The sequence below is a fragment of the Rana temporaria genome, chromosome 11 (assembly GCF_905171775.1).
Source record: "Rana temporaria chromosome 11, aRanTem1.1, whole genome shotgun sequence".
Classification (NCBI taxonomy): Eukaryota; Metazoa; Chordata; class Amphibia; order Anura; family Ranidae; genus Rana; species Rana temporaria.
Genome location: NC_053499.1, coordinates 146,938,126 through 146,963,179, shown reverse-complemented (window position 1 = coordinate 146,963,179; position 25,054 = coordinate 146,938,126). Strand labels below are relative to the sequence as shown.

The 25,054-nt window shown below is 46.4% G+C and overlaps 1 protein-coding gene across 2 annotated transcripts in view; it reads right to left on the bottom strand.

Annotated features, from left to right (window-relative positions):
- Positions 1-25,054, bottom strand: part of KIAA0513 (KIAA0513 ortholog) — a 74,487-nt gene that overhangs the window by 18,893 nt on the left and 30,540 nt on the right. For both annotated transcript variants that reach the window (XM_040329393.1, XM_040329392.1), the window contains exons 2-9: positions 22,859-23,331; positions 12,104-12,203; positions 10,853-10,926; positions 10,698-10,768; positions 10,391-10,604; positions 9,184-9,224; positions 9,012-9,087; positions 6,315-6,392 (exon numbers count right to left, since the gene is read on the bottom strand). In XM_040329393.1, the coding sequence (XP_040185327.1) occupies positions 6,315-6,392; positions 9,012-9,087; positions 9,184-9,224; positions 10,391-10,604; positions 10,698-10,768; positions 10,853-10,926; positions 12,104-12,203; positions 22,859-23,205 (1,001 nt within the window). In that variant the 5' untranslated portion in view covers positions 23,206-23,331. The remainder of the gene's footprint in view (positions 1-6,314; positions 6,393-9,011; positions 9,088-9,183; positions 9,225-10,390; positions 10,605-10,697; positions 10,769-10,852; positions 10,927-12,103; positions 12,204-22,858; positions 23,332-25,054) is intronic.

Sequence of the window (25,054 nt, the reverse complement as noted above, 5' to 3'; positions counted from 1 at the left end):
TACTGGAGGGAATTTTTTTAGGGCTCATTTACACTTGCTTTGACTTTAACGCACATTGCCTACGGAACTCAACCTGCTTTTTTTATGCATTTTTTGAAGCTTTGATGAAGCTTGGCAAATGCCCTGTGAGTGTGTGTGTTGATTTTCAATTTGTTTTAAAGGGGCCCAGTAGAACCCAAGCTCAGTAGTACCCCCACTCAGCAGATCCCCAACTCATTAGTACCTTTACAGCAGATGCCCGGATTAGTACCATCAGTCAGCAGATCCCCTTGCTCAGTAGTTCCCCAGCTCTGCTTGTGCCCCACTCAGTAGTAACCCCCTGGATCTGCCGATCCCCCCCACTCAGTAGTAACCCCCTGGATCTGCCGATCCCCCCACTCAGTAGTAACCCCCTGGATCTGCCGATCCCCCCACTCAGTAGTAACCCCCTGGATCTGCCGATCCCCCCCACTCAGTAGTAACCCCCTGGATCTGCCGATCCCCCCCACTCAGTAGTAACCCCCTGGATCTGCCGATCCCCCCCACTCAGTAGTAACCGCCTGGATCTGCCGATCCCCCCCACTCAGTAGTAACCCCCTGGATCTGCTGATCCCCCACTCAGTAGTAACCCCCTGGATCTGCTGATCCCCCGACTCAGTAGAAACCGCAGTTCTGCTGATCGCCCACTCAGTAGTAATCCCCAGCTTTGCTGATCCTCAGGTTTGTTGATCTTCCTCTTTCTCTGGTTTCCACTCACCTCCTCTATATTGCTCCTACGCTGCACACCACGTTTGACATTTCTAGTGTCTCCTGCTCCCGTCCCCCATCCTCTGCCGCCCAGTCCTCTCACTTCGAAAACCGCTCATCTTCTGCTATAGCGTTCCCATGTTGCACACCACGTGTGCTGTCTGCTAGTTGCTCAGCTCCAGTCCGGACCCCGCTCACCTTCCTGCTGCTCCACACTGCACACCAGATGTGACGTCTGCACCAGACACTTCCAGAATATATACGCCTGAACTGGAAGTGACTGCTGATGACGTCTTTCTGGTTCACTTGCTGGTTTACCAGTGCATCCTGGGACATCTCATATCTGAAATACCTCCAAAGCAAAGCTAAAAGCCATTCACAAGCTGCAGGTGCGGTTAGTGAGTATTGTCAGACTTCTATGGAGGCTTTGAAGACCCTTTAAAATCACCAAGAAAGTGACATGGGGTATAATTTGTGAAGTGAAGTAAAGCATTATCTGCCGCAGTCTGTAAGCTGTAATAGTCTCCCTTTTGCTCCAAACTGTCTGGATGAATATTTAAAAAAAATGCCATAAAATGCTGGAATCTACGTCAGGCGAGTTCCAGCGCACGATAACAGGCAGCTGTTCGGCTGACTCAGACGGCCCTTGGTGACACTTTCTTGGTGCAATTAAACGCCACAGATGACAGCGCAGGTAGTAAAGCACCAGCCAAATAGGAGCTGAGCAGACGTGATCTCGGAGGAGCGGCGAAAAGGCCAATTAGAGGAAGAATGTCAACATGTTTACAAAGATTATTTTATGGAGGTGATTAAAGTCTTATTATCATAATTTTTTTGTATTTATACCGGAAAAAGGTCATCCGGTTAATGAGATGGAACAGAGGGTTATAAAGATGCTCGGGGGGGCCTCACCGCAGCAGACTATAACCGCAATGCACAAAATGCAGACCTGTGGGGGGGGGGGGGGTATAACCATTTCACTGTGACGCAGGAAGGAGACTATTTGGGGGAGGGAGATATTCAGAAAGATGAAGGTTGCTATTTGCTCAAAGTTTTGAGCTGCAAAATAATAAAAAATAAAAGTATAATGGAACAGTCCTTAAAGCGGGAGTTCACCCATAAAAATGTTTTACCCTTAGATTGATGCTCATTTTGTCTAGGGGAATCAGCTAGTTGTTTGAAAATAATCGAAGCTGTACTTACCGTTTTAGAGAGCGATCTTCTCCGCCGCTTCCGGGTATGGGCTGCGGGACTGGGCGTTCCTATTTTGATTGACAGTCTTCCGAGAGGCTTCCGACGGTTGCATCCATCGCGTCACGAGTAGCCGAAAGAAGCCGAACGTCGGTGCGGCTCTATACTGCGCCTGCGCACCGACGTTCAGCTACTTTCGGAAAATCGTGACGCGATGGATGCGACTGTCGGAAGCCTGTCGGAAGACTGTCAATCAAAATAGGAACGCCCAGTCCCGCAGCCCATACCCGGAAGCGGCAGAGAAGATGCATCTCTAAAACGGTAAGTACTGCTTCGATTTAAAAAAAACTACCCGATTCCCCTAGACAAAATGAGCAGGAATCTAAGGTTAAAAAGTGTGATTTCCGGGTGAACCTCCACTTTAAAGGCATTGGGGGTCATTTACGAAAGGCAAATCCACTTTGCACTACGAGTGCAAAGGGCACTTAAAATTGCACTGAAACTGCACTTGGAAGTGCAGTCGCTGTAAATCTGAGGTGTAGATCTGAAATGAGGGGAAGCTCTGCTGATTGTATCATCCAATCATGTGCAAGCAAGCCAAAATGCTGTTTTTTATTTTCCTTGCATGTCCCCCTCGGATCTACAGCGACTTTAAAGTGCACTTTTCACTTGTAGTGCAAAGTGGATTTGCCTTTAGTAAATAGCCCCCATAGCCTACTTATTGGACCATGTTTCAGGTTACACCTGTATTTGAGGTTTTAACACGAAACATAGGGGCTGATTTACTAAAGGCAGTTGCTCCAGAGCTTAGTAAATAAGCAGAAGCTCTGCTGGACTTCCATCATCCAATCATGTGCAAGCGAAAAGGCTGCTTTTTTTTTTTTTTTTCCTTGCACGTCATTGGGTATTCTTTGCAAAGTGAAGCATTGCCTCATTTACTTAGCTCTGGAGCGATTGCGCTTGCAAAGTGCACAGTCTATTTGCCTTTAGCAAGCCCTTCCTTCTCTGTGCTGGCAGCTCAGCCGTCAGCCAATTGCCAGCTCCCATCTCTCCACAGTGATCCACCAGTTGATGATCCTGCTCGTTGGCTCTGCCTACTTAAAGCCTTCCAGTTCATTTGCTCTTTGCCTTCGCCTGTGTTAACATCACAAGAGACTTTCTCCTGCGTTCCTGTTGAAGACCTGCTTGACCGACGTTCCCTCTGGCTACAGATCCTGCTTGCTGTACCACTACCTTTATCGCTGGCTCTTGGACATTGGCTTGGCTGACTACCCGATCCGGTTACTGAACTCGGTCTATGTTTAGACTACGCTTACTGTTTACCTTTTTATTTGTATTATTAAACAAGTGTGATTTAACTGTACTTCTGTCTGATTCATGGTTTCTGACAATGGTGTGCTGGTGAATATGTGCAATAATTATCCAGGAGAGTCTGGTTGGCACTTGTTCATACCAGAGCTTTTTTTCTCAGAAAATAGGTGCAGGAACTCAACCACGACCTGTTCAGATTTCACAAACAGTAGACGGGTCTTAAAGGGGCATTAAATACCAGGATTGCATTACATGCAGAGTGCAGAGTTCAAGGGGTTACAAAACTGTCACTTGTAAACACAGAAACCAGACTTCTGTGTTTACAGGTGATTGTGGTGAACAGGCACCAAAGGGTCTGAGCCAGAGGTGGTGGAACCGAGTTCCCCCTGAAAAAAAGTCCTGGTTCATACACATCCTGAATAATGGCATGTCAGGTCTAATGCGACTTATTTTTGCTGATAATCTGCAAGTGTTTAGTGTCTTTTTTTCTATAGACTCACATAGGGGTCCGATTAGGGTCTATTTACATTAGGTTTGGTGGGACTGCTCAGTCCCACCGCACCTCTGCCACAAGGCAAGGAGAAAATGCCTAGTCTATGGTGTGGCCGGTTCACACCACTTTGTTACGGTGTTGTGGCATCTGACTTTCTTGGGCGTGACAAGATTCAGAAGGGTGTAGGTGTCCACCAGAGATGGGCAAGCATATAAAATCCACAGATATATGACCAGGATGGTGTATACAGGATCAAGTGCAAGCAGATCGCTCAATACTACCGTCCTATCCCATCGTGCTCAAGGCCACGCCCTTTCCAGGTCGTCAACTTTTACATCCACTGCGCCAACTAAGATGATCCCTGTTCTGTATCTATGGCCACACTCCTAACATCCTGCCTCCCTCTCCATAGGAAGTAATACAATATTCTCCTTGTTAAAATATTTATTTTTCCTTATATACATCACTACTCTACTAGCAAATTGCACATTTTGCTGTAAAAGAGCTCAACTGGGTGCAGCCTACTGAATGAATTTAACGCACTGGCTTTTAGATAAGCTGGCCAATTGGTGAACGACCACCTGTGACAGTAGGAGGAAGTTAAAAAGCGTACAGTCCATCCGATGAGAATGGACTGAAGGACCGTTTCATCGGTTAACCGATGAAGCCGACTGATGGTCTGATGTGCCTACACACCATCAGTTAAAAAAAAAATGATCGAGTCCAACGCGGTGACGTAAAACACAACGACTGGCTGAGAAAAATGAAGTTCAATGCTTCCAAGCATGCGTTGACTTGATTCTGAGCATGCGCGGGCTTTTAACCTATGCTTTTGCATACAAACCGTTGGCTTTGACCGATCGGTTAGGCGTCCATCGGTTGAATTTTAAAGCAATTTCTAAATTTTTTGACCGAAGGATAAACGGACAGATGGGGCCCACACACCATCGGTTTGGACCGATGGAACGGACCTTCAGTCCGTTTCCATCGGTTTTGACCGACCGTGTGTACGAGGCCTAAGTATATTGCCCCTTTATCTGCGATCACGTGACCACTTGGTCCCCTCTTCTCTATGCAGCTTGGGGTGAGGGGCATAGGATGCAAAAGCCGCTCAACTGCTAGGGGTAGCGGTCACTCTGTGGAGGGCTGGATGGGGGTGCAGCAGCTGTAATGCTAAGCAGGAGCCGCTGTTGCTCAAGCTGTTGAGGGCTGGATAGGAGTGCAGAAGCTGTAATGCCAAGCAGGAGCCACTGTCAGACTGAGGAGGGCTGGATAGAGGTGCAGCAGCTGTAATGCCAAGCAGGAGCCACTGTCAGACTGAGGAGGGCTGCATAGGGGTGCAACAGCTGTAATGCCAAGCAGGAGCCACTGTCAGATTGAGGAGGGCTGGATAGGGGTGCAATAGCTGTAATGCCAAGCAGGAGCCACTGTCAGACTGAGGAGGGCTGCATAGGGGTGCAATAGCTGTAATGCCAAGCAGGAGCCACTGTCAGACTGAGGAGGGCTGCATAGGGGTGCAATAGCTGTAATGCCAAGCAGGAGTTGCTGTTGCTCAAATTGTGGAGGGCTGGATAGGAGGTGCAGCAGGTGTAATGCTAAGCAGGAGCCACTGTCATTCAAATTGTGAAGGGATGGTGGCGTGGCCGCTGAGTATGCGCCATAATCTCTCAAACTGTTGAGGATGGGAGTGTGTCCCTTGTAATACTGAGCGGCAGCCGCTGTCACTCAAATGGCAAAGAGCTGCACAGGGGTGTGGAAGCTCTAACGCTGTTCTTCAAACTGCTGAAGGCTGGATGGGGGGCATGGAAGGTCAAGGTTTAATTCTGAGCAAAAGCTCAAACTATGGGGAGCTACACAGGGGAATAGCAGCAGTTGTAATCTGATTTTAGGATTGTAGGCACTGTGTCCTGAAGTCAGAAGAGATGCAAACCGACCACATATGGGCCGATAGGCTTCCATGCTTAGAACGGTCAATAACAAAGAGGAAGGGGATTCTCTGCTAACAGGAATGGCAGGATCACTAGGTATTTTATAGCTTTCCTAGATCTCAGACACAAAGCAGAGTTTGCTTTACAGAAGGACAAGGCCAAGTAGTCCCCAACCTTTTTTCTATATTATACACACTTTAATCCTTTCCACAGTAGTTCTCATAACTGGCCCAAGGCCATGTTGGACATCACCCACCCCTCCCCCCTTCCCTTTATTATCCTCCACCCAAAAAATAATCAGAAAGGGAGGTGGCAACCAGCCAAGGCCCAATGCCGTTCAGCCACCAACACCCCTCTCCTGCAGCTCGCGAATTAAAACGTGTTGACAAACTTTCTGGGATCTCATTTCCCAGCCACCACCCCTCACAGATGGCGTTTCCCCAGAGCGAGCCGCCGGCGATAAGACTGTGAAAATTAAAACAAGTCACTTCCCCCCCCAGCAGCCGTTGAGTGAAATCATTCTCACGTTTTATTGTTTACGCTCCTCTGGACGGCTCAGTAATACACATCCTTATAGAAGGAAGGTGGTGGTGAGGGGTGGGGGGGGGTGCTAGTTTTGTGCTCTGCTCGCCTCTATTCCCCTTTATTTTCTGTGTGGTTCTCACCTGGTCGTGGGCGATCGCTTCCGTCTCTCGCAATGCACAGCGTCAAAAAAGGCTGCGTTCCAGAACCTGAGCGTGTGCCTATCATAAACAGCAAACAGGAGGTCAGCAAGATTTCTTTTACATCACAGAAACCTGACATTTTTAACAAGGGTGTGTAGACTTTTTATATCCACTGTATACGTAAAGTGCGGTATAAAATGTAAGCAATACATAAGTACCTATAATAAAGAGACGTATACAATGTAAATATCCTGATTATTGTAAATTCTACTTTAAGCCCCTTTCACACTGGTGACACTTTGAAATCTCTCTACTTCAGCGCCATTTCAAAGCTGCACATCAGTGCGATTTGCACTACCAATTTCATTGCGGTTTGCGACTTAATTTAACCATTTCATGACTGCCCAACGACTATATACGTCGGCACTTTAAAGATGGATATCTCGGTAACGGCAGCAGCTGCCACCCCACATCCGAGGTATCCACATTTCCAGTGGGTGGTACAGGGGTCAAGTCCTGGGGAAAAAAGTGTGGGAACTCCCACCCAAGATCCACTCCCCCACCAAAAAAAAAATGATACGCTCATATGCATAATTACTAAACCGCATCTTTTCGATCCAGTGTACCTTAGTAATCCTTTATGTTACTGGCCACTTTAGAAAGAAGTTCGTTATAAATCCCGCGATAACTCGCGGCAGACCTCCGCAATGTCTCCTGGGAACAATGACAAAAGCTCCCAGGAGACATTGCGGCATCGAGGAAGTGACGGAATACCCGCACACTACCCGATGAATCTATATACAGGAAGCAACCAGTAACATAAAGGATTACTAAGGTTCGCCTGCCCCTGACAGTGACTCGAGCTGGGCATAGCCGCTTAGTAAAGGATCGGCTCGGGCAGCTCGGCTGCTCTAGTCCTGCAAAGGGAACCGAGTTCCTGCTGTGAAAAAAGTGCAGGAACTCCGTTCCCACAGGACTTGAGCCCTGGGGCGGTCGTGTTTCCGATAATGGTGGTCTCTGCGGCGGATTCACCGCACGATCACTGTAATCGGTGGTGGGAGAGGGCACCCCTCCCATGCCCTCCATGACCAGAGCCGTCGTTAGCGGCGGAGGCGATCGGGTCCTTTCTCGTGCTGGGTATAGATACGAGTGAGGGCAAGATGGCCCCCCATCCGTCTCTATACCATAGCAGGGCGGAAGCAACGTCAAAACCCATATGTCTTAAAGGGCCATTTTTTTGTTGTCCTTTTTTTCAAATGACAATTTATTTTTATTTTTTATTGCATTTAAGTCCAAATATGAGATCTGAGGTCTATTTGACCCCAGATCTCATATTTAAGAGGACCTGTCATGCTTTTTTTCTATTACAATGGATGTTTACATTCCTTGTAATAGGAAATAAAAGTGACACAATTTTTTATTTTATTTTTTAGAACCGTTTTAAAAATCAATAAAATAAAGTTAAATAAATAATTTTTTTTTTTTTTTCTTTTAAAAACCACCGTCCCAGATGAGCACACGTGCAGAAGCGAACGCGTACATGAGCTGCGTCCGCATATGAAAACGGTGTTCAAATCACACATGTGCGGTATCGCTGTGATCGTTACAGCGAGAGCAATTATTCTAGCCCTAGACCTCCTCTGTAACGCAAAACATGCAACATGTACAATTTTTTAAACGTTGCCTATGGAGATTTTTAAGGGTAAATGTTCGACGCCATTCCACGAGCGGGCGCAATTTTGAAGCGTGACATGTTGGGTATCAATTTACTCTGTGTAACATTTTTCACAGTATAAAAAAAAATTGGGCTAACTTTACTCTTGTCTTATTTTTTTATTCAAAAAAGTGAATTTGCACTTGTAAGGCCGCGTACACACGACCGGTCCATCCGATGAGAATGGTCCGACGGACCGTTTTCATCGGTTCACCGCTGAAGTGGCCTGATGGTCTGATGTGCGTACACACCATCAGTTAAAAAAACGATCGGGTCAGAATGCGGTGACGTAAAACACACAACGTGCTGAAAAAAACGAAGTTCAATGCTGCCAAGCATGCGTCGACTTGATTCTGAGCATGCGCGGGTTTTGAACCGATGCTTTTGTGTACTAACCATCGGTTTTGACCTATCGGTTAGCCGTCCATCGGTTCGATTTTAAAGCAAGTTCTCTAATTTTTGTCCGAAGGACAACAGACCGATGGGCCGTACACACGGTCGGTTTGGACCGATGAAACTGAACTTCGGTCCAAACCGATGAAAACGGACTGGTCGTGTGTATGCGGCCTAAGGCCGCTGCGCAAATACGGTGTGACAAAAAGTATTGCAATTACCGCCATTTGATTTTCTAGGTTTTTAGGGGGGGGGGGGGTTTAGGAAAATATACTTGTTTTTAAGTCTGAAAAACAGGCTCGGTCCTTAAGTGGTTAACAGAAGTCTTCACAAGTCGCAATGAAATTGGTAAAATGTAGCGCAGGAACCTTTTTCACAACTGCTGCAATGTGAATCACAGCGATATGAACCACTCCATTGCTGGCAACAGGGTGCGACTTGGAACTGTCAAATCTCATGACAAGTCGCACATGTGTGAACCCGGGGCCAAGTAGTTTAGCAGTTTTCCTCTACACAGGTCATCTCCGCGGGGACGCCATTACTGCACAACGCTCATTACTGACCTCGCTCTCCTTTTCCTTCCCCCTTACCAGATTGGTTGTTGCTTCAGATGAGAGTACAGGTAAATCTTCTCCCCCTTCTTGTCATCGGGACTCTGCAGGGGAACTGAACAAAAAAAGAATGACAGGTGAGAACACACAATGCACCCGCAAAGACGACGCAACACACAAGATAGGACAACAGGAAGGGACCCCCACTCACTGTCATTGGACGGCATCTCTCTTGGAGAGTCTTCGGATTGGCTGGAAGAAAAGAGATTTCATTTACTACATAAGGTGTTTTTAAAGTGAAGTCGTCAAGTCAATATTTAAACTAGGGATGCACCCATACCATTTTTTTTTTTTTACAAGTATCGATACCAAGTACCGATACTGATTTTGTTTTCACTTCAGCTCTTAGCAAATGGTACAAATCATTGAAAAGTCATTTACAAATGAAAGAAAATAGATTTTTTTTTATTTTTTTGCGCTTTTTCAATGTGAAAATACATGTTAATATATATGTGTAAAAATATTCACTAACAAAGCAAAAAAAAAAAAAAAAAGTTATAATTGTCTATAAAAATAAACCTGAACACAAAAAAAATAAAAAAAATAAAAAAGCAGAAAAATAATTAAATGAAGAAGAATAAAGAGGGTTAAACAGAGGAACCCCTGCTCATCCCTTTGATCTGCAGATGAAGAAACAGAAAAATACAAAAAAAAATGTTTTTTTATTTTAGTTTCAGCAGCTGAGCAATGTTAGTACACATTACCGGCTGCGGCGGTTAATGATGGGATGTGGTGTTCCAGCACCTTGTACCTCTGGACCCCTTTAATTACACAGCACCTTGTACCTCTGGACCCCTTTAATTACACAGCACTCTGTACCTCTGGGCCCCTTTACATCACACAGCACCCTGCACCTCTAAGCCCCTTTACATTACACAGCACCCTGCACCTCTGGGCCCCTTTACATTACACAGCACCCTGCACCTCTGGGCCCCTTTACATTACACAGCACCCTGCACCTCTGGGCCCCTTTACATTACACAGCACCCTGCACCTCTGGGCCCCTTTACATTACACAGCCCCCCACAGTTTGTTACACACACACCCCCCTAAACGGTTCTGGACCGCCTGCATGTAACAATGGGGGGGAAACGTGACATGCGGCCCACCGGGCATATGCCCGGTATGCCCCAGGGCCAGTCTGGGCCTGCTTCTGTATACTTCTCAGAAGCAAAACCTGTAATCTGGTCGGTGTCCACACAGTGCATGATCAACAAAATTTGGACTAGAAAAATGGAGGCTGGATCAGCGCCTTCCAGCGGTTTATCCAGCTCCTGATTGGTTGCTGTAGGTTATTGCTCTTTGCACAGCTTTATTCACACTTGGAAATTTTGCATGCCTCTAGAAATATCTCTTACCCATTCTTTTTGACGGGCGGACCCTTAAGTTTGCTCTCCAGCCCCCCGAAAAAGCCCTTCATGTTCTCGGTGGTGACGGAGGTGGTCCTCAGGAGCCGCTCCACGTTGTCCTTCTTCTCAGCCAGCCAGCTGTTAGCAGATTTTAGATAGGCGTCAATGCTGCCGGTGCTCACCGGCTTCTCCCGCGACTCTGTGGGCGACACGTGAGGCTTCCCTGCAGATTAAAAAGAGGATGGCGGACAGCTGTATCACATGGCAGAAAAGGATGATTGGCTAATACAGGAGTTGCCATTAATCAACATCTCACCAACGTAGTAATACGTGAAGCACATGGTCATCAGGTTCTTGGCTGGACCAAAGTCATCCATCTGGTGACACCTACAGGAAGAAAAGGAGAGAGGGAGTCAGACAGGGGACATAGTTATCCCAAAACACGACCCTCTGCAGAATTGTCACACTTACTCAAAGAGGACCACGGCGAAGGACTGCACCAGCCTGTAGAAGGTCTGCTCCGAGACGCACTTCGAATTGCAGCGCTGGGGAGGCGGAGAGAGCAGAAGAGGATTTTAATTCTAGAAAAACGGCCAGAAACGGATGAGCAGCCCCCAACCACCAATCCTATAGAAGAACTCCGACTACTGACTGAAGGCAGAACATAACGGGCAATGTACTGAGATAAACACTAACAGCTCCACATCTACAGTCATACACGTGTGAAGGAATTCACAAAGTCGGGACCTGTGTGTTGTTGATCTTCATATATGGAACAGCTGAGAAGTACTGAACCGGGAAAGAAAACGCATACAAAAAAGTACCGCAGCTCCCCCAGTCCAATTTGCGTCAGTGTATGTATGTATGCAGTGGCCTCAGCTCCCACCGCTAAACAAACCACACTCCCAACGCATTTTGCCCTGCCCATGAGGGCTTAGTCATAGAAAAACCTTCATGACGAAGCCCGGATAAACAGGCGAAACACGTCATGGCTAGGGGTGCAACGGATTGTGCCCGATCCGTGATCCGAACGGGTCGACCTGTTCGGATCGGAACAGAATACGATCCGCGGAACGCACCGCCGCCATGGCCTTAGGAAAGGCCGCGGCTTCGGCCTATCTCCGGAGCGGACGGCCATCTTGGTACACCCGGCGGCGGTGCGCGCTGACGTCATCACCCCTCTCTCTGCTCGTGGATCTTCTATTCTGCAAGAGCGCGTCGTGTACAGTCTGCAACCGAGTACAGTGAGACTGAGTACAGTCACAGTGAGTTGAATGTTGGCTATATTACAGTGGGAAAAATGGCTATTAGTACAGTGTTACTGTTTACTAGTGTGGGGGCAATGTTGGACTGGAACAGTAATGGCGATGACGAGTGGGGGGCAATGGTGGACATTACCATATAGAGCCATTGGCCCAGCTAGAGCCCAGACTTAAATCCGACTTTTTTTCATAAATCATTTTTTTTATTTATTTTTTGCTGATTCGAAAATGATCCGATCCGTGACTCCTGATACGAGGATCGATCCGATCCGTGAGTTTTTTGACCCGTTGCACCCCTAGTCATGGCTGTATCATCTCTAAGCTGGGATCTCAGTCCAGAAAGTAGAAGGTGATCCTGGATGATGCCTGAACTAAGACGGTGCCGTCCTTCTGGACAGAAATGTAGGCGGGACTTACAGGACATCCTCACATTAATGCTACATAAACAATACACTGTTACCTGAGCGCTGACAAAGCGAGCAAACCATTCTCTTCCCTTTCCATTCTCGGCGCTGCAGAGCTCGCCAAATCGTGCCTTCTCCTCCTGGTCCATGTCCTCCCTGGAAGGAGAGTTGGAAAAAAAAGAAAAAGCTTAGTTCACTGAGGTGGCTGCAAGCTGTACTGTGCGTCAGCTGTAGATGGAGTCAAGCCACGGCAACCAGTACCAGGTAAAAAGTGGTCAAGGCCACACCCCCTATGCAAATTAACCGCCATCCACTTTGTGCCCCCCTTCAGCTACAACTTATAATGGTAGAAGTACAGAAGCAGAAGCAACCAATCATCATCTCCTTCCATCTTTCTGACTATAGCAATCTAAAATCTGATTGGCTGCTGAGAGTTGCTTCCATGTGCTGATCCACTGTTGAATAACAGTTTCATATCCGGTGGGATACCGGCATTCATGCCAACACACACTGTAGCTCCACAGGCATTCGTGTTATCACACATTGTAAACTTTAGGTGGTAGGCAGAGTTACAATCTGTCCTATTCTTATATATACACTATATAGTCAAAAGTATTGGGACACCTGTCTTTACACACAAGCTCAAGTTCCTCCACCCCAAAAGCGCTCATCTATGTCTTTATGGACCTTGTACTAGTCCATAATCATTTGCTGTTCTAACATGACTGCGCACCAGTGCACAAAGCAAGGTCCATAAAGACATGGATGAGCGAGTTTGGGGTGGAGGAACTTGACTGTCCTGCACAGAGTCCTGACCTCAACCCGATAGAACACCTTTGTGATGAATTAGAGTGGAGACTGCGAGCCAGGCCTTCTCGTCCAGATCGGTGCCTGACCTCAAAAATGCGCTTCTGGAAGAATGGTCAAACATTCCCATAGAAACCCTCCTAAACCTTATGGACAGCCTTCTCAGAAGAGTTGAAGCTGTTATAGCTGCAACTCAATATTGAACCCTACGGACCAATGCCATTAAAAGGTCATGTGCCAGGGATTATTTTTAAACACTTGCAAACTGGCCACTTTCACCCCCTTTCTGCCCAGGCCAATTTTCAGCACTGTCACACCTTTAATGACAATTGCGCAGTCATGCAACACTGAACCCAATGGAAATGTTTATCGTTTGAGACAGATAGATCTTTCTTTTGTGGGTATTTAATCGCCACTGGGTTTTTTTTATTTTTTGCTAAACAAAAAGACTGAAAATTTTGGAGAAAAAATAAAATAAAAAAACTTTTTTTTCCCCCCCCCTTCACTGATGGGCACAGATTGGCAGCACTTGTGGGCACTGTTGGAGCTGCACTGATCATCAGGACACCGTACAGAAATAATTACAGGCCAACTAATCCAAATGCCGCATCTTCCCAGATTTATCAATTCAGCGTTTTCCTGAGTGAGACCCCCCAGCCTGGGCCCGAGCCGCGGTAGCATGGCGGATTCTCATCCTGGCGTCCCGATATCCCTCTTCCCCGAAGCGCCAGTCTGCTTGGTTTGAAGTCGTTAGCTGCGCATGAATGGACGCCGAGTTCAAAACACAAGAGTCGGCATATTTCGCAGAGCCAGGGTCATCCTCTGTCATCTGTGTCCTTATTTCCCCGCTGCGCATACAACTACCGAGGAGGAGGAGGAGCGCTACGGGGTCAGCGATTACTTACTGTAGGTTATTGGAGAGTTTGCAGGAAAGTCATGTCTGTGACCTTTACTGATTTTGTTTTTCTATACATGTAAATATTCGTGTCACTGCGTCCCATCGTTTATTATGCCACCTTTCTCCTTATAGTGTATATGCTCTGCTTGCTGTGGATGTGCATTGCTGTTCCTCTCCCACAATGCCTATTGGTTGTATTGATATAAAAGAAAATATGTATGTATGTATGTATGTATGTATGTATGTATGTATGTATGTATGTATGTATGTATATATATTACACATACATACATACATACATACACACACATACATACAAATAAAACCATGCATAGCTATACGTCCATGTATTTACATTTATTCTGCGCAACTGGGGAGAATGTGTTTTCAAAGGGCATACAGGTACGTCCCCTTTAAGATCCCAACCCTGGGTCACGCTCACGACCCAGTCCCGAGCTCCGTGACCGCGGGACCCAATCGCCGCCGGTGTCCCGCAATTGGGTCACAGAGCTGAAGAACGGGGAGAGGCAAGTGTAAACAATCCTTTCCCTGTTCTTCCTAGTGGCAGTGGCAATAATCTTCTTTCCCCCGTCATAGGGAACGACGATCAGTGACATGTCACGCCAGGCCACGCCCCCCCTACAGTAAGAATCACACATTAGGGCACACTTAACCCCTACAGCGCCAACTAGTGGTTAATCCCTTCACTGCCAGTGTCATTTTCACAGTAATCGGTGCATTTTTATAGCACTGAACGCTGTAAAATTGACAAGGGTCCCAAAAATGGGTCAAAAGTGTCCGATGTGTCCGCCATAATGTCGCAGTCAAGATGCTGATCGTCGCCATTACTAGTAAAAAAAAATATTAATAAAAATGCCATAAATCTATCCCCTATTTTGTAAACACTTTAATTTGTGCGCAAACCGATCAATAAACGCTAATATGATTTTTTTTACCAAAAAATAAGAATACGTATCGGCCTAAACTGAGGAAAAAAATATGTTTTTTTTATATATATTTTTGGGGATATTTATTATAGCAAAAAGTAAAAAAATATTGAATTTTTTTTCAAAATCGTCGCTCTATTTTTTTTTATATCGTAAAAAATAAAAACCGCAGGAGGTGGCTAAATACTACCAAAAGAAAGCTATTTGTGGGGAAGAAAAACGTTTTTTTGGTTTGGGAGCCACATCGCGCAATTGTCAGTTAAAGCGACGCAGTGCCGAATCGCAAAAAGGGGCCTGGTCCTTTAGCTACAAAATGGTCAGGGGCTGAAGCGGTTAATTTAAAAAGCAGTGTGAATGGGGAAAATACTGCATTATGGCCACTAGATGGTGCAAAGTATAACAGGAAGTATGTATGTTCCTCAGCTCTGGCTATACAGGGAGTGCAGAATTATTAGGCAAATGAGTATTTTGACCACATCATCCTCTTTATGCATGTTGTCTTACTCCAAGCTGTATAGGCTCGAAAGCCTACTACCAATTAAGCATATTAGCTGATGTGCATCTCTGTAATGAGGAGGGGTGTGGTCTAATGACATCAACACCCTATATCAGGTGTGCATAATTATTAGTCAACTTCCTTTCCTTTGGCAAAATGGGTCAAAAGAAGGACTTGACAGGCTCAGAAAAGTCAAAAATAGTGAGATATCTTGCAGAGGGATGCAGCACTCTTAAAATTTCAAAGCTTCTGAAGCGTGATCATCGAACAATCAAGCGTTTCATTCAAAATAGTCAACAGGGTCGCAAGAAGCGTGTGGAAAAACCAAGGCGCAAAATAACTGCCCATGAACTGAGAAAAGTCAAGCGTGCAGCTGCCAAGATGCCACTTGCCACCAGTTTGGCCATATTTCAGAGCTGCAACATCACTGGAGTGCCCAAAAGCACAAGGTGTGCAATACTCAGAGACATGGCCAAGGTAAGAAAGGCTGAAAGACGACCACCACTGAACAAGACACACAAGCTGAAACGTCAAGACTGGGCCAAGAAATATCTCAAGACTGATTTTTCTAAGGTTTTATGGACTGATGAAATGAGAGTGAGTCTTGATGGGCCAGATGGATGGGCCCGTGGCTGGATTGGTAAAGGGCAGAGAGCTCCAGTCCGACTCAGACGCCAGCAAGGTGGAGGTGGAGTACTGGTTTGGGCTGGTATCATCAAAGATGAGCTTGTGGGGCCTTTTCGGGTTGAGGATGGAGTCAAGCTCAACTCCCAGTCCTACTGCCAGTTTCTGGAAGACACCTTCTTCAAGCAGTGGTACAGGAAGAAGTCTGCATCCTTCAAGAAAAACATGATTTTCATGCAGGACAATGCTCCATCACACGCGTCCAAGTACTCCACAGCGTGGCTGGCAAGAAAGGGTATAAAAGAAGAAAAACTAATGACATGGCCTCCTTGTTCACCTGATCTGAACCCCATTGAGAACCTGTGGTCCATCATCAAATGTGAGATTTACAAGGAGGGAAAACAGTACACCTCTCTGAACAGTGTCTGGGAGGCTGTGGTTGCTGCTGCACGCAATGTTGATGGTGAACAGATCAAAACACTGACAGAATCCATGGATGGCAGGCTTTTGAGTGTCCTTGCAAAGAAAGGTGGCTATATTGGTCACTGATTTGTTTTTGTTTTGTTTTTGAATGTCAGAAATGTATATTTGTGAATGTTGAGATGTTATATTGGTTTCACTGGTAAAAATAAATAATTGAAATGGGTATATATTTTTTTTTTGTTAAGTTGTCTAATAATTATGCACAGTAATAGTCACCTGCACACACAGATATCCCCCTAAAATAGCTAAAACTAAAAACAAACTAAAAACTACTTCCAAAAATATTCAGCTTTGATATTAATGAGTTTTTTGGGTTCATTGAGAACATGGTTGTTGTTCAATAATAAAATTAATCCTCAAAAATACAACTTGCCTAATAATTCTGCACTCCCTGTACAGTAATGTGGTATTTTACACATTCACACACTTTTTTTTCCCCTCAACAAACAACTTTCGATATGCAGAGAACATAGCCTGAGAACATTTGATGTCTCAACATTCACACAGGCCCGACTAATTGGTAAAAATGCATTCCTTACATGCCTGAGATTTTATCAGCTGCTGACTACAAGACTACAATGTACAAACCTTCAAAAAAGGCAATAAGGTGCAGCCAATCGCATTACAAACACCCTTCAGTAGGGCTTTTTTTCTGCTGGAACGTGGTTTCGGCACCTCCAGCACTGAATGTATGCAATGGCAAGGGGTATGGGGAGTGCTGGAAGTCACAATGGAGATATCAGCCAGCACACCATGGATCAACAAGACAGCGTCCAAACTGATTTTTATGGCATGATCACATCACAGAGCAATGCAAGGTTTCCGAGCCACGCAGGGCCCCTTCGTCAGGCATGTGAGGTGTGCTGTAAGGTCTATTAATGCTGGCTGCTGGGGGGATCTATTGTCACTGGTGGGAATCTGTTGTTGTGTGAGGGTCTATTGTTGCTGGGAGGTCTTATGTTGTTGGTAGGGATCTACTGATGAGAAAAAGGTCTACTGATGCTGGCTGCTTGGAGATCTGTTGTTGCTGCTGAGGGGTCCAATTGTTGCAGGGGGTGGTATTTTGTTGTGGGTGGTCCATTGTTGCTGTGTGTGTGTGGGGGGGGGTCTATTGTTGCTGGGGTGAGGTCCATTGTTGTGTGAGGGATCTATTGTTGCTGGCTCCAGGGGATGTATTTTCTTGCTTTTCTTGTTAATAGACTAGAACAAATTGGGGTAGTAGAAAACACAGGAAAAACAGCATTTTATAAAAAATAAAAAAAAAGACAGTTATTTATGATAGAGCAAACCAAATGTCATCCAATTAGGGTTCACATCTGCTATAATTAGTTTCAGTTTTCTTCCCGTCACTATAAAGGCTGCAGAGGGAAATTCATTATTTTTTACCACCATTAGCAGTTGGATGTGTTCAACACTGACCTTATTAACAGTGATGCATTGCTGCCCTTATTACTGCTGACTGGTCATTATCAGTCTACATAAATGTTAGTACATAAGGGAACAATTTTTGGTGGTGCTGAAGACCTCAGGCCATGTTCCCCCCTACACCACATTGTGTACCACTTTTTTCCTCCGACCCCACGTTGGGCTCCACTTCCTCCCACCCCATGTTGGGCACCACTTTTTCCCCCTTATCCCACACTCGCTGGGCAGCACTGCTCCCCCCCACCCCATGTTCGTTGGGCACCACTGCTCCCCCTACCCCACACTCTTTGGGCACCATTGTTCCCCCTACCCTTCTTAAGGGGGACCATTGTTCCCCCTACCCCAAGCACGTTGAGCACCATTGTTCCCCCTACCCTAAGCTCATTGGGCACCATTGTTCCCCCTACCCCACGCTCATTGGGCACCATTGCTCCCCCTACCCCAAGCTCATTGGGCACCATTCTTCCCCCTACCCCACGCTCATTGGGCACCATTGTTCCCCCTACCCAATGCTCATTGGGCACCATTCTTCCCCCTACCCCACGCTCATTGGGCACCATTGTTCCCCCTACCCAATGCTCATTGGGCACCATTGTTCCCCCTACCCAATGCTCATTGGGCACCATTGTTCCCCCAACCCCACGTTGGGCACCATTGTGTTCCCCCAACCCACACAAGCCACTATTGTTCACCCCCTAAACTCACTGGGCACTACATTCCTCCACTTTGGCACTATTGTTCCATTTGCCAAGTCCCATTGTTCACCACCCACCTCAAACAGCGGATTACCCCCAATATGCACTTCTGACACAAAATGCATCTTTGTTTATTTTTTCCCCCCGACTGACTACCAATGTCATGGCATTCCTCCCTTTTAACCAAAGCAGAGCATTTTTCCTCCTACTCGCCACCTACACTTGCAATTTTCACCCCACTACACTCCTCCGACCACCAACACTGGCCATTTTTTTCTTCAACTTATCTAGGGCATTTCTGTTCTTTCCAGGAGACCACTGACTCCTGAGCGTGGCTTTTTCCTCCCACAACGAATACTGGGGCATTTTATCCTCCCACTGACCAGCAAGGTAAGGGGTCCCATGATACTCCTTACTAGTGTGTAAATTGCATTGTTCTGACTGCTAAATTCTATGTGTTGTGTAGTATTACATAATCCTGACCCCTGCAGTCTATATACTATGCTGTATATTAATTAGTCCTGACCCCTGCATTCTGTAGAGGCTGTGTTGCGTATTATATAGTACTTACTCCTGCACCCTATAGGCTGCGTTGTGTATTACATAGTCCTGACCCCTGCACTCTATACACTATGTTGTATATTACACAATACTGACCCCTGCTTCCTATACGCCAGTGATGGCGAACCTTGGCACCCCAGATGTTTTGGAACTACATTTCCCATGATGCTCCACTACACTGCAGAGTGCATAAGTATTATAGGAAATGTAGTTCCAAAGCATCTGAGGTGCCAAGGTTCGCCATCACTGCTATACGCCATGTTTTATATTAATAAGTCCTGACCCCTACACTCTGTAGAGTCTGTGTTGCATACAACATAGTGCTGACCCCTGCACCCTATAGGCTGAATTGTGTGTATATATGGCCAGATTCTCAGAAGAGTTACAACGGTGTATCTCAGGATACTCCGTCGTATCTCTCTTTTTTGACCCGCGTATCTATGCGAGTGATTCCTAGAATCATTTTCGCATAGATACGCTGTAGATCCGACAGGTGTAAGTGACTTACAATGTCGGATCTTAAATGTAATTCGCCGCCGGCCGCTAGGTGGCGTTTACGTTCAGGTCTCATTTGTTTATGCAAATGAGACCGATACGCCGATTCCCGAACTCATTCGCGTCGCGTAGCTGTCGCTTACGTCGTTTGCGTAAGGTTACCCCTGCTATATGAGGGGTAACCTTAAACCAGTCTGCCATATGCCATGTTAAGTATGGCGTCGGGTCGGCGTCGTCTTTTCCCGTCGGGTACGTCGTTTTCCTAAGTCGTTCTTGAATACGACTTTACGTCAATGACGCACACGTCGGCGTCATTGACGTTTTCCGTCGAGAACTGGAGCATGCGCACTGGGCTATTTTAAGCCCGGCGCATGCGCAGTTCGATCGGCACGGGGGCGCGCTTAATTTAAATACAAGCCGCCCCCTTTGAATTACGCAGGGATACGCCGGGCCTTTTACACTACGCCGCAAGTGTTTGGGGAATACAGCACTTGGTCCTGTAAGTTGGGGCGGCGTAGTGTAAATAGGCTACGCGACGCCGCCGCAGGATCTTAGAGAATCTGGCCCATAGTGCGGACCCCTGCACCCTATAGGCTGTGATGTGTATTCTATAATCCTGATCCCTGCACAATCTCCGAGTTGGTTTTCTTAAAGTGTCCCTCCCTCAAACAGCTACACGAGGGCGGTACATATGACAAAGAAGTGTAGGGTAATCAGTGCCAACAGACAGTGATCACCAGCTGGAATCTGTTGCATTAGTAATCCAGCAAGTGTACAGTAAATGGAGATATCAGACATTGTTCTTCGTGTTTGTCAGAAATCGCTGAGAGGATGTCATGCAGCCAAGATGTGTGCCAACAGTCCTCCGTTAATAATTGAAGGACCCGGTACCCGGGGACATAAATTTGGGCACGGTTCCTGGCACAGCCGTGGAGGTTCATAAATATTGTACATCCTCCATTCTCTGCCATGAAGAAGCTCATGGCAGATCACAGCACTGCATGCCAGACATCAAACGTATGAGGGAGATCTGCTGAGCAGTTCACCGACCACCCAGCTCTGCCATGCTGCCCGTTAAGCACACAGCGCCTGTATCCAATAATGCAGACTGGCATTGAATATTTTGGTGAAGGTTTTCCTGTCTGGATTAAGTAGGCATTTCAGAGTTCCTCTGATTGGGATTGGTGCCCTTTTATCCACACAATGCTTATATATATATATATATATATTTGGCGGAACTCCGCTTTAAGATGCCGATGCCTGCACCCACAGATGTGGGACGAAACGGCTAGGGGTGACTTCATCGCAGGATACCTGGACAGGCAAGTGTCCTTATATTAAAAGTCAACAGCTATAGTATTTGTATTTTCAGCCTGTAAAATTCTGTTTACAGGCTGAAACTCAGTTTTTAGAATGTTCAAATTCAGTTCATGGGTGCTGAGTAAATCCAATGAGTTTCAGGGGAAGTACCTCCCCCTTTATCAGAACTGTGATGGAGGGTGTGGGCAGGACTGACCTGGAACCAAAGAACCATTTTTGATACAAGAAGAGGCCCAGGACAGGTAACTTCTGTCACCCTCAGGAGACACTTTACGCTGGTTGTATCCTTTAAAAACCACCCAAAACCTTAATTCCTAATTCTCCAATGACGATTCTGTTAATTAACATTCTGAATGATTCTGATAAAAATTCTAAATGATTTAATACAAAAATGAGAGGAAATTAAAAAACGCTCATTTTCTACTTATTGCTTAATCAGGTCGAGCGTCACACTGAGAGAAGTTGTTTACAGATGGGGTTTTATTCCTACGATGGATTTCCCACAATGCACCGGCAGACGCTCGCTCCCCCGGGGGGGGGTCCGCAGCAGCAGTAGCGAGTGTATTGGCCGAGCTCAGTTTCTGCAGTGACAGGATGAGCCGGGAAAAGCGGGGAAAGTAATGTAATCCGACAGGCTGAGCACAGAGCCGGCATCGCCGTCCCTCACCCAGCCGCGTGGCCACAGATAGAGCAGCTAGGTGCGTTAGACCCCGTGCCTAATGCGCCCCTTCTCTGAGTACCTGCAGATCGCCCATGGTGCCTTCTACTTCCAAACCTGTGAAGCTCTGGTGAACTCCCATGCCCAAGAGGGTTAAGGCAGTGCTGGAAAATAATGGTGGCCACACAAAATATTGACGCTTTGGGCCCAATTTGGACATTTTCACTTAGGGGTGTACTTGTTGCCAGTGGTTTAGACATTAATGGATGTGTGTTGAGTTATTTTGATGGTTATTCAAGCTGTACACTCACTACTTTACATTGTAAACCCGACACCCCGCAACACCGATCTCGGTAAAGAGTCTCACACGGAGACTCTTTACCACGTGATCAGCCGTGTCCAATCACGGCTGATCACAATGTAAACAGGAAGAGCCGTTGACAGCTCTTCCTCACTCGCGTCTGACAGACGTGAGTAGAGGAAAGCCGATCGGCGGCTCTCCTGACAGGGGGGGTTCGCGCTGATTGTTTATCAGCGCAGCCCCCCCCTCGGTTTGCCACACTGGACCACCAGGGAAGCCCACCCTGGACCACCAGGGAAGGGCAAACTGTAAAAAAAAAAAAAAAAAAAACCCCCCCCAAAAAATAAAAAATAAACCATACAAAAAAAAAAAAAAATATGCCAATCAGTGCCCACAAATGGGCACTGACTGGCAACATAGGTGCCGCCCCACAGTGTCCATCAGTGCCACCCCACAGTGCCCATCCATGCCCAGTGCCCACCTATCAGTGCCCATCTGTGCCACCCATAAGTATCCATCAGTGCCACCCATAAGTGCCGCCCATGAGTGCCCATCAGTGGCGCCCATGAGTGCCCATCAGTGGCGCCCATGAGTGCCCATCAGTGGCGCCCATGAGTGCCCATCAGTGGCGCCCATGAGTGCCCATCAGTGCCGCCAATCAGTGCCACCTTATCTGTGCCCATCAGTACTATCAGTCCATCAGTGCCGCCATATCAGTGCCCGTAATTGAAAGAGAAAACTTACTTATTTACAAAAAAATTAACAGAAAAAAATAAAAACTTAATTTTTTTTCAAAATTTTCAGTCATTTTTTAGTTGTGCAAAAAAAAAAATAAAAAAAAAAAAATAAAAAAAATCGCAGAGGTGATCAAATACCACCAAAAGAAAGCTCTATTTGTGGGGAAAAAAGGACACCAATTTTGTTTGGGTACAGTGTAGCATGACCGCGCAATTGCCATTCAAAGTGCGACAGTGCTAAAAGCTGAAAATTGGCTTGGGCGGGAAGGTGCGTAAGTGCCTGGTATGGAAGTGGTTAAAATATGTATAAAAAATGTGAGATACTGTATTTCAGGTTTACTTTCTTACCCACTGCTTCACTTACCCGCCGGTAAAGATCTTTTCTACGTATTTCCGGATGAACTCTTTTTGCTCTGCCATTTGCTCATCCTGGGCGGACTCCGTGCTCTGATTGGACGAGAAGGACTCGGAAGAGGACCTCTGGGAGTGGTTCCAGCTGCGGCGGCTCGGTGACATCATGTCGTTCTCGCTGTCGGCAGACTCTGTGGCGTCGCTCTCGATCTCCTCCTCCCTATCGCCGTTTTCAGGCGGGTTCACTTCCAGCGACAGGATCTCATCTGCGTCCAGCGAAGAGGGGCACTCCGTTATCACGACCAGGGGTTCCGTATCCAGGTCTATCAGGTTGCCCACTGGCACGTCGGGGGTCTCCATGGCGACACCCCTGCCCCGCAGTCTCTTCTGATGTGAAACGTTTCGTCTCCAGGGGGCCTTGGGCTATACAAGATCCAGATTAGACCGGTCACCCCTTAAAACCCCATCTCTGACCAATGAGGGACCCTGGAAATAAAGGAACAATGAAAGGTTTGCAGTAAATACTTTTGTTGTTACAACAATTTAATAAATAAAAAATCATATGACTTAAAGGGGAGTTCCACCCACAATTTCACTTTTTATATATAAATACCCCTGTAATACACAAGCTTAATGTATTCTAGTAAAGTTAGTCTGTAAACTAAGGTCCGTTTTGTTAGGTTGTTACAGCATTTAGGTTTATAATCTAGAAATAGACCGTGGCCATCTTAAGTGTGGGCATCATGAAGCCAGACTGTATGACTTCCTGGATTTCAGCTTTGCATATCTCGCACATGCTCAGTGCACAAGCAATGTAATAGGTTTCAGTCAGGTTTGCAAGGACTACTGGGAAACATGATGCCTATCCCAGAAACCCTTGCAAATAGCCTAGGCAAATAAGGAGGAGGAAGTAATGAAGGACTACAAAATAAAGGTATTTACAAGCAACAAATTAAATAAAAATTGTCCATTCTGAACACTATGAGATTAGAGCATGCAGCACAGACAAACATAAAAAAATGGGTGGAACTCCACTTTAAAGTGGTTGCAAACCCTTACATATACCCAATGAAGTCACTGGCTTCAGGTGATACATAGAGATGAAAAAAATCCTCCTACATAAGTTGTACCCGTTTATCTGCAATGTTCTCTACATTCATCCATAAGTGCAGAATTTATAAAGCTTGTCTGAGAGGTCAGAAAAAAGGGGACAGAGAGCTGAAAGTACACTCTGCAAAGCTCAGTGCGGAGAGCTCTGAAAGCCGATTGGAGAGAATGGACACACCCCCCTTCACACAGAGCTGAGGCTGTCAATCACAAGCTCCCTCCTGTCACATTTTTTCTCTTTGTGTCAGGAAAACTTTTTAGAAGTGACTCATGCTGATAGTGAAGGAACAAAGCAACAGACAGAAGTGACACTTAGTTTTATTAACCACTTAAGGACCGCCTCGTGCACATATACGTCAGCAGAATGGCACGGCTGGGCACAAGCACGTACAGGTACGTCCTCTTTAAGTGCCCAGCCGTGGGTTGCGGGCGCTTGCCGCGACCCGGTCCGAAGCTCTGTGACTGCGGAACCGATCGCCGCTGGAGTCCCGCGATTGGTCCCCGGAGCTGAAGAATGGGGAGAGCTGTGTGTAAACACAGCTTCCCCGTTCTTCACTGTGGCGCCGTTATCGATCGTGTGTTCCCTTTTATAGGGAAACACAATCGATGACGTCACACCCCCCTACAGTTAGAAACACAAATGAGGTCACACTCAACCCCTTCAGCGCCCCCTTGTGGTTAACTCCCAAACTGCAATTGTCATTTTCACAGTAATCAGTGCATTTTTTGCTGTGAAAATGACAATTGTCCCAAAAATGTGTCAAAATTGTTCGAAGTGTTGGGGTGTACTTATTTCTGCCGAGCACTGCAATTGTTACTTTGTAAAGGATTTGCCTTCACAGTGGAGATTAGAAAGACAAGGGGGGCCCCGTATTAGTTTTGCTTTGGGGACCCATCACTAGTTCTGGCCTTGGCGAGCAGCAATTTCCTCTCCTAGCGGGGAACAGAAGTGAGTCAGTGTTTTTCCTCTTGGCATCCGATCCCCCTACTCCCTTTTGTTTAATAACAAGACATGGCGACACCATAAATCCTCGCCGACCAGCCGCCTACGCAGCCAGATTGCATCGCCACCGCTGAGTGTACATCAGTGGATTCGTTGCCT